Raw genomic sequence first — 13,068 nt, 5'->3', positions numbered from 1 at the left:
TTGTCTTTTATGTCCCTGCCTTTCATGCATAAGGGAACAGTTGTGGTCTGTTGTGGGACTGTTCCACTGCATTTCCACCAGTGGGGTTTCCTTTCATTCATTTCAAACAACTACAATGGGCTCTGAGGGCCTAAATGACCAATGCAGAGTGCACAATTCTTCAGAGTCTGCTCATTTTGTTTCGCCAGAGTCAATAAAAATGCTAAGTTGAAAGCTAACCCCCTTATGCCCTCTTGGAATAGAGTGGCTGGTTTGACCTTTCGAAGGCCCCTCTTTATTAACTTTTAATGATGAATTCATTCTGTTTTTCTTTTTTTAAACGTTAGCTAAGGATTAGTATTCTCCACACATTTGGTGATGAATTTTGATTGATTTTATTATGTTACAACAACTAATTAACTTTACCTACAGTCATAAAAAACCCACAAAGTTGCATTTTTAGTCTTTTGCATTCTGACTTTTTCTTATCCTGTGATGTAGATTAAGATGTATTTATTCTTCTAAGCAAGAAGTGGGGTTAGCTGATTTTATGCAAAGGAATGAAAAAAAAAAAGAGGAGGGAAAAGGTCACTTCAATAGAGACCTTGCATAAAAGCATTGTATGCCAATTTGTGAGCTGGGAAAACTCCTGGGATTTTGGGAGGGATTACAGGTAGACAGGCATTGGCTGGCGAAGATAACTGCCATGACTTCAACCTCATTGTGTAGATTAAGGCCTAAAACCTGAACTAATGAGACTGGAAAGGGGTGAGAGGACATGGATGAGAGGATAAGGAAAGGGTTTAGTTGATTGTGAGGACTATTGTTGCTAGATTTAACTAGCTGAGAACAACACAGAACCATCGGTGTGATTTGAGCAACTGGAAAGAAAATTGGAGCCGAAGGAAAAGAGCCGCAGACTTGGGTTTGAAGGCGGATACACGGAGCTTCCAGGACCATTTTTATGATGTTATAAATCAGGCGGGGGGCCAGTTATCGGGATCAATGTATACCTCAGATTTAAAGAGTTATGGTTTAAAAACCAATAACCTTTTATTGCAGATGTAGGCCTTTTAAGACCCCTTGGCCACAGTTGTGGCTCTGGCTTTTCCCAACTTGTCTGCTGTGGTCAACATAAAAACCTGAAACCAAAAATACATTTAGTATTAATTCAACCTGCAAGCCCAAAAACACTACTTTTATTTTGTAAATGTTTTACATGTTTTACTACCAATGTCCCTTATACTAAAAAAAGCACACATGATAGTGGCCAAGATGGTAAGGGTTAAATAAAGTGTTGAGGTGAAAAATATTGCAATCAAGCTTCCTGATATCATGCAGCCCTACTAGGTTTTTTACTGTTGTTCTGTCTTTGCTGAAGTCAAAGGTAAAGTTTCTCTCTGTAGACAACAGAATGGTGTTCCCCTCCCACACCCGTTGGATTACAGCTTTGATGAACAGCATCAGACTAAACATTGGAATGCAAGAACCTGCACATTCTCTTTATTCTGAAATACATAGTAACATTACCTTGTTTAAGCTGTAATATTTTGTGATTCAGTTGCAGTGATTACCACAAGAAAAGGCGATACCAAATATGTTTTTGCAGTTATTGAATTCAGCCAGTGACCAGGCCTTCCTTCCATAGTAATACTCTGATAACACTTTGAGAAAATATATTTAGTTCTTTAGTGACCAGAGTTGTCTCCGAATGTATGGAGCATTGACAAACATACCGCCACCCCTCCCACACCTGTTGCTGTGCACCGCTGGCTTAGCTTGCTGAAGGAAGGCTGCTACACTTTTCCCTCGCTTACTAATCTGTTTCTCCACTTTAGGTGCATTGGTAATAATTGTTTTCTTTTAACGTCTTTGTGTAAATACTCTCATGCGCAACAATAACACAAATAAACACCGTCTGTTAATATAGAGCTGCTCAGATGTATTGATATACTCAAAAGGAACTGTTTTTTTTGTCCAACAACGCAGGACTTGCAGTACATTAATAAAAGTGTAACATATCCAGAATGCTATTGTCTCCCCTGCTCCTTCTTTTGTAAACGAGAGCCTGGCCGCTGTAAACACCGCAGCCCCCAGCTGTTCTAATCTGGAGGGGAATGGATTGCTCATCCTGAGCTTCCAACTTGCTGGAGGGCAAGCAAAGGAAGCAGGGGGGCAAAAGAAGTAGAAAAGAAGTGTTTGATTCTGTCCTCTGACCTGTCTTGGATGTGTCTGGTTAATTTTTCAACATTTCCGTACCATCGCTTGTGTTTCCAGTTCTGAGGCAGCGTAGCGAGAGGGAGGGGGCGGCGGGGGGAATTCAGGAAAAGACACATTGCAGCATCACGCTGGGAGGTTGAGCAGATGCGAGGGAATGCTTCAGCTTTCTTTTTCTTTAAAAAGCCAAGTGTCAGACAGACAGGTAGACGTGTAGCTTGGTAAATATTGATGACTTCTTGACCATTTTATTTCCTCCCTGCTGACAGCTTTCGGTGAACGGGCGGAGGGGGGGAGAGCTTGTTGGTACTTCAGAAACATCGATTTCCTCCCTGTTCTTTATTCATCTTTTATTCTTTCACCAAATTTAATCTGGATTCTTAAGCACTGCAGACCACCAAACGGGGTACACGCATTAAGAAGTGCCTTATTATTGTGGGGTTGGAAACGCAGATCTTTAATTTTGTGCGTTTTAGACACAGCTTCTGCCCGCGCCGCCAGGCTGGAGATAATTGTGGAAATCTGCATATTGAGAGGGAGGCTGTCTTCAGAGTGTGTTTTCGAGTGGGCCTCTTGTTATCTGCCGTAATTCATGTAGCAGGATGAATATTAGCACCTGAATTAGGCGATTATGCTGCCATGTGGAAGCCAGGAGAGTTGCGAGAAATAGTGTTCTTCGGGTCATTACAATGAAGCAATTACTACAAACTGTCTGTAATGCAATATTTAATAGAAATTCATTCTAATCAGTGGCAGGGATCTTTACAGTGTGACCTGTTTCAAGTTAGACACAGCAATGAAGAAGGTTGAATATCCGGTTCAGCATATTTTAAGATTCCTCCATATTCTAGTTTGTGCATTTTAAGTGCCGGGTTGAAGCTGAACCCCCTCAAATCATAACTACACTAGAAGCATTTTAAGCTTCTCAGTAAACACACCAGTAGTTGCGATGRTTAGCAGCTGGATGTGGGATGAGATGGTACGAGACACTCTGTGATGATCAAAGTTCCTAAGCTGTCTGGAAATGATTGGAATTTGATTCAGATACTTTTTTCAGTTCTGGAAAAGAACGATTAAACATAGAAAATATGCATTTTTTTCATCCTCAGTTTTTGCCTTCCATCCTCCCAACTGTATTTCAAATTGGTTGCTGCTTCCTTCTTTTCCTCCTTCCTTCTTTCCTTCATTGCTTCCATCCTTTCCTTATTGCATCCTACCTTTCTTTCATTTTTAGTCCCTTCTTTAGTGCCGTCCTTCGCTCCTTCTTCCATCCCTCCTTCATTCATTAATTCCACCTTTTTGTCATCCATCCATCCTTACTGCCTAAAATGTCAACTGAGTTACATATTTAAAGCTTTACCACTGCTATTCATCATAATGTTTTGTATTTATGTATGTTGAAAGCTAATGCGTTTCAAATAACCAATGCTGCCAATATTCTCAACTTCAGACTTTCAAAATAACATAACCTTTTTTGAGCTACTAAAAATATAAACATTTTGACAAGTCGGGATTAAAATGGCAAGTATTTTCAAAGKTAAGAAGGTTGATATAATAAACTGGTACATAAATCACCAAGCTAATGAATAAGAAAAAAGCTCCAGGTCCAAGTATGTGTGTTTCAAGGTGTACGTAACACACTCGGGCTGTACAGAGATGTTGAAACAAGAGTGTCAGATCATCTGAGCCTTTCCTGTTGTATTGAAGATCAATTGCTCGGTTGTTACCTGGGGAACGGTTGTCCTTTGCTGGAGAGAAATGCACACAGAAATGCTTGCAAAGCGCTGATCCAATGGGCAGAGCTGTCATACTAAGAAAAGCAACAAGATTATTTATAAGACTAAAATGATGTGCTATTAGAACCAAATACAAAACATATGAGTTGGGTTTAAACTAACCGTAGGGAGTCAAATGCATGACTCGGCCCCTTCTTCCTGAATTCGTACCTCGATCCTCCTCCGTTTTCTTTTTTGTGGCGCTATGTCTGCTGCGGTCTCTGTGTTAATAGGAACCAGCCCCTTCGAGCAATATATAACCCCACTAACTACACAACTACCTCTGATCTTAGAGTAGTAAACATTGTCACTGTGGCTGAGTCTAACCGCTTTACAGCTGCAGTACAGCCCCATGGTATGATAACCTGTGATGTAAAAAGGAGGGGAAAAAAAAGAACAAAAAAAGGAAGCAAATAATAAGATAAAACACCCCTGAACTAAGAGTCCTGGGGTCTCCCTCACTCTACTTACCTACTGGAGAGAAGAACTGCATACCTTCTGGGACTTTTTATCAGTTTCCATTCACACTTCTGATTGGATCATTGGAGGGAAAAAATAGCTGGCCAGCAGTTGGTATACAAGTCAAAATTGTGTTGAATTACCTCCCTCACATGTTGTCTTTAGAAAGCACAAACTTCTGTCTTGAACTGTCTTTGCTTAGTCTCTCTTTTTTAAAAGATTAAAATAATATTGTGGTGACTAGTTCAGGGTGGAGTTGTGTTTTTTTTTCCATTTTTCCAAATGATTTCTCCAATTTGCAACAGCAAGACTTTGTCTTGAGAAAGTCTCTTTGCTTTTAGTTATTGTACCACTTAGTGTAATACTTTGATTATGACAAACCCTTTTATAGGCCATGTTTTAAGATTAAACCTGCTGATGTTAATGTGTACATAGCAGCAGGAATGCTTTACATTGACAGATTTCAGATGGGTTCTTGACTTTCTTATACCTTTTTGAATAACATTTCAGATGTGTTATATACTCCCTGTGGATTTTTTTTTATCCATCACTTCATTTTTTTAAAAGTATTTTCCTCTAATTCTTTGTTTCTTTGGGTTGTTACTGATGTCTGGTATGAAATGAAATGATGTCTTTAATACTCATTTGACCAGTTTTAAAGAATTGCATTTATAGTGACGTATATGTCCAATAGTTCCCATGGTTTTAGCCAAAATCTATTTGTCTCATCTTTGTTACTTTCTCCCAGGCCTTTGGATTGTAGGGTTTATGCCTAGAAGCACTGAAGTGTTTGAAACCTTCTGAATTGGTTCTAACTACCTGCTCCAACTGCAACATCTCTGTGTAGATTAAACTTTATTGGAGCTGGAGGGCATAGGGAAGCATAGTTGACAGGATTAGTAAGCTATTGAAGTCACTTAAGCTCCGTTGGAGAGCAAAAGACAAAAAAGAGAGAATAATTCAGCACCCTCATTTAACAGATGTCCCTTTTTGTTCTTGCTTTTTTTCTGCCCAGCTCAGATAAAGCGTACTGTCTACCCTTCTTATATCAAGAGAGAATTATTGGCAGAGATGGTGTTTACTGCTGTAATTGGGTGTATTTCATGATTAACAGGCATTTTTTTTATCAAGACTATTATTATAGATCTAAAGTGGTGAGTAGTTTTTGCTCTGCTCTGTGTCACGTATTGCTCTATGAATACCTGCTTGGTGAGATGGTACTGTAGAACAAAAGATAAGGAGTACATCTGTACACTGGCATTCCCTACAGAAAGAAACATATACGCAGTAGAGATTACAAACAAATTCTCTCGGAAACAAACCAGTTTTTATTAAGAAAATAATAAAACTTTCAGCTCAACCTTAGAAATCAMTAACATTATACAATCTTAATGCTGTGTTTATCTGCCATCACGGTGATGGGTGCAAGGTTACTAAGGACTATCAAGATGGCATCAAAAGTTGTGCATGAACTTGCAAAGTTGTGGGCAGATGGAAGGTGTAGCAATGCCACATGTCGAATTTGGCCATTGGAGAGCTATAGCATTAGCAAGTGGGTCAAATGACAACCGTTTCATCCATTTCTAATTTTTATGCTATCATGCATTCACGCGAGTTAGTAAGGGAACAGGAAGACAAAACACAGACACAAAGGAATAATCTCACAGTGCCAGACTACTAGTACTGAAATTCTTTTGGCCTGCAGCATTGATGGCCTCGAGTTAGCAGCTCTGGGGCTTGCTCTTGTTGGAAAAATGTAAAACGGAACAAAACACAGTGAAATACACAATACTTAACTTGTTTTTGCCCCAATGTAATTACCTCTGGCCAAACACAATCGCTTACTGGTTCTGAAGAACAGTAAGTGGTTGCTTAGGGGCGCGTTGCTCACATTCCGCACACAGCGCTGCTGTTCCTGCGTCACCTTCTCTCAAGCAGTGGGGAAACCGGCTTTGTTGACATAGTCAGAGACACCTGTCTCTTCTTGGAGAATCTATGCTCGGATTGTCTTCCAACTGGAGCCAGGTTCAGGCATGGCTGTCCTGATGCACAAAAAAGCAGGTCATGTTTTACTTTGGATCTAAGGTTAGTCTTCAAAGATTCAGTCTGTTACTCGTCCACCGAGATCAAGGCGTTCAGGTCCGGAGGTCCCTCCTGTGCAGCAGCATAGCTGCAAAAGAGACGGAACAGTGCTCTGTGTTTGGTTTTATACCTATCACCAGCTGTGTGAAAACCCATGTTTCCTTAGAGATCATGATGCAATTGGGCTATTCCTGGGGATCTTTACCAGTTTCTTTGTGGTTTAGGTGCAGTTTAATCATTTGGTCTCCATGTGGCTGAGGTGAAGCCAGAACAACATTAACATAAAGTTATACTGCATAACTCTGATGTGGAAAAAAACATAGATGCAGCTCCTTAAGTGCACACTTCATATGATGACCTATCTGCAATTATGTTGGTTTGTGTCCCTACCAGCTTTGTAGATGTTCAGAAGGAACTTTTCTTTGCAACATAGCTTAAGCTTAGTCAGACTGGATGTAAAGTGTCAATAGGACACGTTCTGCAGTTTCCCAGGTTGATTTAGATCTGCAATTTGACTTGGTAAATCTACCATGCTTTGCTAAGTCAGCTCTTCAACACACAATTAAGTTCTACAGAATTCTGCTAAGGAATAAAGTTTGTGATCCAGGTCTGTTGAAGCTGCGACACATCTAAATGTCGCAAGACACTGACCCTCCAGGATTACAGTTTGATATCTGCGATCTAAATAATCCCCTAGCATCTGTGGTTGCTACAGTGCAGGGTCACTGCAACAAAGGAAGCTATGCGTCTGCCCCAGCTTTTAGACTGTAGCAGGTTCCATTCATTTTTCCAACAACTCTCACCGGGTTTCCTACCTCTGTAAGGAACAGCATCATAAAAGCTAGATTTGTGGCGTCCAGCACTAATACTGCATCTGTACTCCAGAAGATTGTCTCACTTGAGCTGTGGATCTCTGCAGCTCCTCCAAAGTTACCATGTACTTCTTGACTCTTAATAATGTTCCATGCCTGGTCTTGTAGTTTATGTGGACAGTCATATCTTGTTTGGTTTGTAAATATGCTGTTTCCATGCTCCGATGATGGATTGAACAAAGCTTTGTAACATGCTCAGAGCTTCGGACATTGTTTGAAAACATAAGCCTGTTTTAAACTTCTCTTCAACATTTTCCCTGACCGGTCTGTTGTATTCCTTAGTCTTCCCGATGTCATTTGTTTACTGATGTTCTCCAAGGAATTGTTTACAGCCTTCACAGAACAACTGTATTTTATGCTGTAATTTAATTAGTTTTAAAAATTATGCGACTTGTTTTGGCAACCCTGGATTTTATTAAGGGGTATGAGGGTAAGGACAAAGGGGATAATTACAAATACAAACCACAGTTTTGTTATTTCATTTTCATTTAATTTTCACTTCTCAATGATGCAATACATTGTTTTGAGTTGTCACATGAAACTCCACTAATATATACTGAAGTTTGAGCTTCTAACATGATGAAATGCAAAAAAAAAAAAAAAGAAAAAAAGTTGATGCTTTGATTTTTGTTTTGGTGTGTCACATTTGCAAAGGTATGCTCATGTGCCAGTGTGCACTTTCATTTGTATATATCTGTGCTGACAGGACGAACGGCTGGCTCCCGCCTGCAGTCTGGCAGTTGTATACTCAAGCATGCTGTCATCACCATCAGTCTCCCGGCTCCTCGCTGCGCTACATCCCCCGTAGGGCAGTTCTCTACTGCCCTGGCAATGATGAACGAAAATTGAAGAAACTGGCCTTGCTGGATGTCGACTGCGCCGTTCTGGACTGTGAGGATGGCGTGGCCCTCACCAAAAAGGTAAAAAAAAAAAACACCTATTGTGCCTCGCATAAATGAAAATCAGCTTGCTGTAAACGGGATAGCAGGGAACACACAAACACATGCTTTATTTTGTGATCTTGGCCTGATTTTAATTCCACCTCCCTCTGCCAGACAGGTGCTTGCTCCTAATCACTGAAAAGGAAAACTACCTAAGTGAGATGTTTAAAACGAGCACATTTCACTCCATTGTGGTTGCAGAAAAGCCCCGGGTTCACCCCCCCACCCCTCCATCAGCCTTTTAAAGCAAGGTGACCACGTCCCACTGGGTGAGCAGTGGGAAAGCGCCAGATGCAGCAGGTTAAAAGCATTCTCCTCCGGCCCACTCAACCTCCCCATTGGCCCGGCTGAACTGCCCATGAAATCGTGATTGGAGCGCAGGATAAAGAGGCAGCCCAGGCAAAAAAAGTTAAACAACAAAGGTTTTTAAGTCATGATAATAAAGATGATTGATATGGCTGGAGGCTGTTCCTGTAGCAGACAAAGACAATAAGCTGATGGCCTGTGTGACTGACAGGCCAGAAACTGTGACCCTGCGCTGGTGGATCTCGGAGCTTCTGTCTTTATAATGTGATGAAGGGGGGAAACGTGGAGGAGAATGCAGCACAGAAGGCGCCATGTAGGCTAGTGGAAAAAGTCTGAGGCTGGACTCCTGCCAAAACTGCTCCGCTCCAACCTACATATTTCGCACACTTTAGCCCACACTGGCCAATCACTGTATATCCGACTGGATTTGGTGGGAATTATTATATATTTTGAATAAGACATAAATGATTTTTCTGAAAACCCTTTTTTTTTTCTTTTTTTATGTCAGCGATTAGCTGGTGGGTTGCACTTGTCACCCTGACATGTCCTGTTGCAATTGAAGACAAAAATGCATTAGCAACAGGGTAGAACCATTCCTTTTAAGATGGAAAATAATGCTCCTCAGCAGGTTTACCACTCTGTCTTCCACATGCAGGCCTCTGAGTAATGCACATCAAAATACCAACACTAACTTCAGGAAAATTGCATTCTACATCAGTGGTTTTTCCACCCAATAATCCCATTATTTACTCCTTTTCTCATTTTTAAACATCAGCACAGCACAGGGTTTTGCCACCGCATTGCTATTCGCCGCGTTAGCTTTCAGCTCAGTGTGGAATGCTTCGGAGCTACAGTATGTTTTCTTTGTTGTGCTGTAATTTGCTCCATAAATAAATTTGCCTTCCCCGCTGCCTTTCTTTCAATACCTTCACGGTATTGACATCCTTTTCTTTTTTTGTCCTGGAAGAATTAGCTGTCAATAGTTGTTGGTTTATAGCTTTTCTTCTAAAATCAGTTCCTTATTTGGGGCATCATATTGGTTTTGGGTGTCAGAGATTTGAATTTGAAGACATTTATCTTTCCTGGACGGAAGTTTTTTGCAGAGGATTTATAGGCAGATAAACTGCAGCCATTTTCCAGATTTCCTTAATTTTGATAGTCATGAAGCATTTAGTTTTTAGCCATATTTAAATGTTCATGTTTTAAGGACTTTTTCATTTAACTATGTAAAAGGCAAATATCACATTTTGTGACTGGAACACCTAAAAAATGTATAATTGTTTCATCTAAATGAAGAGCAATCAACCTTTTTCATTGTTTTTTAAAATAGTTAAGCAATTTAAAATTCAACATTCAGATCTCTCTAAATGGATCATGAAGTAATAAACGCCACCTGCAGTGCTTATGCACATATTCAGACCCTATTCAGACCCCACATGTCCGCATCAGGCTGACGTGTCAAATATACATGTAAGGTTTGCCCAACAGAATGAGACATTTTACTTAGTTTTTTGTAGTATTTAACGGTCCCTCCAGGATTTTGATTGGTTTTTAGATCACAGATTTTTCGACTTTAGAAACACTTGGAAGATAATTTTTCCATATTTGCAAGAGGTTTAAAGTGACTTTACATATGTCACAGAATGAAGACTTTTTGAATCATCTGGAACTTTAATTGTTGGAAATGACAGCTCTGTTTTTTTTTCCAAAGAGGGAGACTTTTTTCACTTTTCTCATGTGTCAGGTTGAAGTCTTGGACCAATTCAATTTTTGAGGATAAATGCTCAGAAAAGCATGATGAAAACATGCCTTAAGTTTGATGTCAGCTGCGGTCTCTCTTTGTTTGGAGTTTATAAAATGAAAGCACTGTGCACCCCTAAAGTTTGTGACATTTTCCTAGATATCCATCTGTTTTTCTACCTAAAAACAGGAAAACATAATGTCCTCAGTCCCTCCTCTCTTGTAAATGTGTTGGAAGTCAGTTACCTTTTAAAGTCTAACACATTTTTCTCCTTAACTTGATTGAATGGGTGTCTTTAGTAAATTATGATAATCATTCACCAAATTCAATTCAAAGCATACATTCTACTAAGCTCAGATGTTGTTAAATACACTTTCACCTTATCTGTGCTGACATATTTTGCTGGAAGCTTTCCAAACATACCTGATAACATTTTTTATTAAGCCAATGGGTCCCACTGATCGGTAAATGAATGGCGGTTCCAGCTATTACAATCTACGTTGCTGTGTGTGTATTCGTGCTGACACAGTATCTACAGTGTCTAGCCTCGTCGCGATTATATTCACCATGACAACCACACAGTCCGCTCTGTGGGTTTGGCAAGGCTCGCAAGGCCCTCGACAATGACTCAAAGTCTCGTAATGCATGTCTAATGGGAGAAAAGCACAGGCTTGGCTTTTTAAATGTCATTCTGAAGCAGTGTTTGGACGAAGGCCACAGTGGGCTGGGTGAAGTGTGAACTTAGTCGTTGCGTATGCATGGATGCGCCTTAAATAGGGCCGCTGCTGCTGACCACCACCGTTTTATTATACATCCGCTAATGCATTCTGTTCATTACTCGTCACCTTCACCTGAAAAGGAAGTTTATGAATTTAAACCAAAAAAAAAAGTACATGATCAGCCCTCCCTCCCACTCTATTGGAAGTTGAAAATCTGGAACTGTGTGTGGTAATTGCCACTTTGACTCATGAAATGTCTGCACTTCACATTGCCTGAAATGGTGAGTGTTTAAGAGGGTAGAGAGGTAAGACATGGGAGTAAAGGGTAGCAGCCGGAGTTTGCTAACTGTCACTGTGGACCTGATGGGGAGGAGGAGGAGAAGCAGGAGGTGGAGGAAAGGAAAGCAGGGGAAGACAAGGCTGACTGCTCTAACACTTTTACACATATCATCATATCTGTATGATCAGTGGGGTGGAGGAATAAGGAGGGCAGGTTAAAACCCTGGAGCGGAACTGACGGCTACACCTGTCCTCTCTCCTCCTCTCTCCCTTGCCGTCTTGTTCTCTATATTGCCTGTCTCCCCCTCTTTGGTGTCCTTAGGGTTATGATTGTTTATCTCTCCCTCCCCCCATGTTCCCTCTCCGTCTCGTAGTGCCCTTTGGTCCAGTATTCCTCCTGGTGTTCCTCTTTCCCCTTCTCCTTTCCCCACATGGGTCCCTCCATCCTCGATGACTCCCCCCTGCCTCCCTGCCGCAGAGAGTCTCTCCTAATCCCTGGAAGTTTGGAACTAATGAACTAACTGCTGAGCCGCTGCCACGGAGCTTGGTCCCAAACTATACTGTACTTCACACTCGATTTCCTCTCCAGATGGCATAGTGGCGCGGCCGACACGACGGGGAGCGCCTCTCACACACCAGCAAACGCACACAAGACGGGCACAATAGAAACATGCGCACGCGTCTGTACGTGCTAACGCTCGCGCRAGCGCGCGGGCATGCACACACACAAACACACACAGACGTTTGCACATAAAAAGCAGAATTGGTAAGAATAAAACAGAGATGGAGAGAACTGTGTGCAGTTCAGTTTAGGTACATTCAGACAACAATCGGCACCCTGAACCCAGCATCCCCCCCCCCGGGTTTTCACCCTGGGTTCGCTACATTTCCTCGGAGACCCTGAGCTATTGGGTAGATACGGCAAATTAACTTCGCTGAAGTGTGAACGTAGCTGCTTAGTGAAGTGTCAGCGCTCCAGCAGTGGACACTCAGCAGCTTTTTAAAGCTTTTAAATCAGGAAGTGTGCTTCAATTGTGGCAATGTAGATTTTTGATCCTTTAAGTAATGAAACACGAACCAAGATATGAGGTTAACAAATGACGGCTGCAGGATTTTGTAAAATTATTGAAGCAACTTGCAAAGAAATTGAAACAGATGCCAATATTTAGAACTTGGATCTATTGCTGATATTTTAAGCTGATGCTGTTTGTTTTATTTTGCAGATATGATAGTGATTATTTCTTGTCACATTTAGCCTCTGACTTGAGCTGAACGAACCAGTAGCTTCCTTTCCCTTCAGTGGTACTATTCATGTTGTGATGGAGTCATCTCAAGTGGCTACTATTTGTTTTTGTCACACTTAAGATACCTTTTCTCAGTCAAAAAAGTTGAGCACCTTCAAGAATTTTTTTTCAGTCCTAGATATTTATGCATAAATTCATTCACATAATTCTTTATTTTGATTATATTTTCACCTCACAAGCCATAAGAACATCACAGAGGGGATGAGTTGGGTCATTGCACAATGCTTAACTTATTAACCAAAATATGACTGAAAATAAAAAGATTTCCTTCCCTAATATTCAAACAATGGGCTGTATTTATGACGCCCAGTGTCAGCATCATAATACCAGTATTTGTAAATTACCTCTAACAGTAAAGGTACTCTGTTCCCAGCCATACTGTTAGATTAAGGAG

General features: G+C 40.9%; 1 protein-coding gene across 1 annotated transcript in view; it reads left to right on the top strand.

The window, feature by feature from the left end:
- clybl (citrate lyase beta like) overlaps window positions 1-13,068 on the top strand; it is a 74,856-nt gene that overhangs the window by 25,727 nt on the left and 36,061 nt on the right. Inside the window, exon 2 of the mRNA XM_008433432.1 lies at window positions 8,091-8,304. Coding sequence (XP_008431654.1) covers window positions 8,091-8,304 — 214 coding nt within the window. The remainder of the gene's footprint in view (window positions 1-8,090; window positions 8,305-13,068) is intronic.

This window comes from Poecilia reticulata, linkage group LG2, assembly GCF_000633615.1.
Source record: "Poecilia reticulata strain Guanapo linkage group LG2, Guppy_female_1.0+MT, whole genome shotgun sequence".
In the NCBI taxonomy this organism is placed as follows: Eukaryota; Metazoa; Chordata; class Actinopteri; order Cyprinodontiformes; family Poeciliidae; genus Poecilia; species Poecilia reticulata.
The sequence above is the reverse complement of the archived record's forward strand: the minus strand, read 5'-3'. Positions and strand labels throughout refer to the sequence as shown.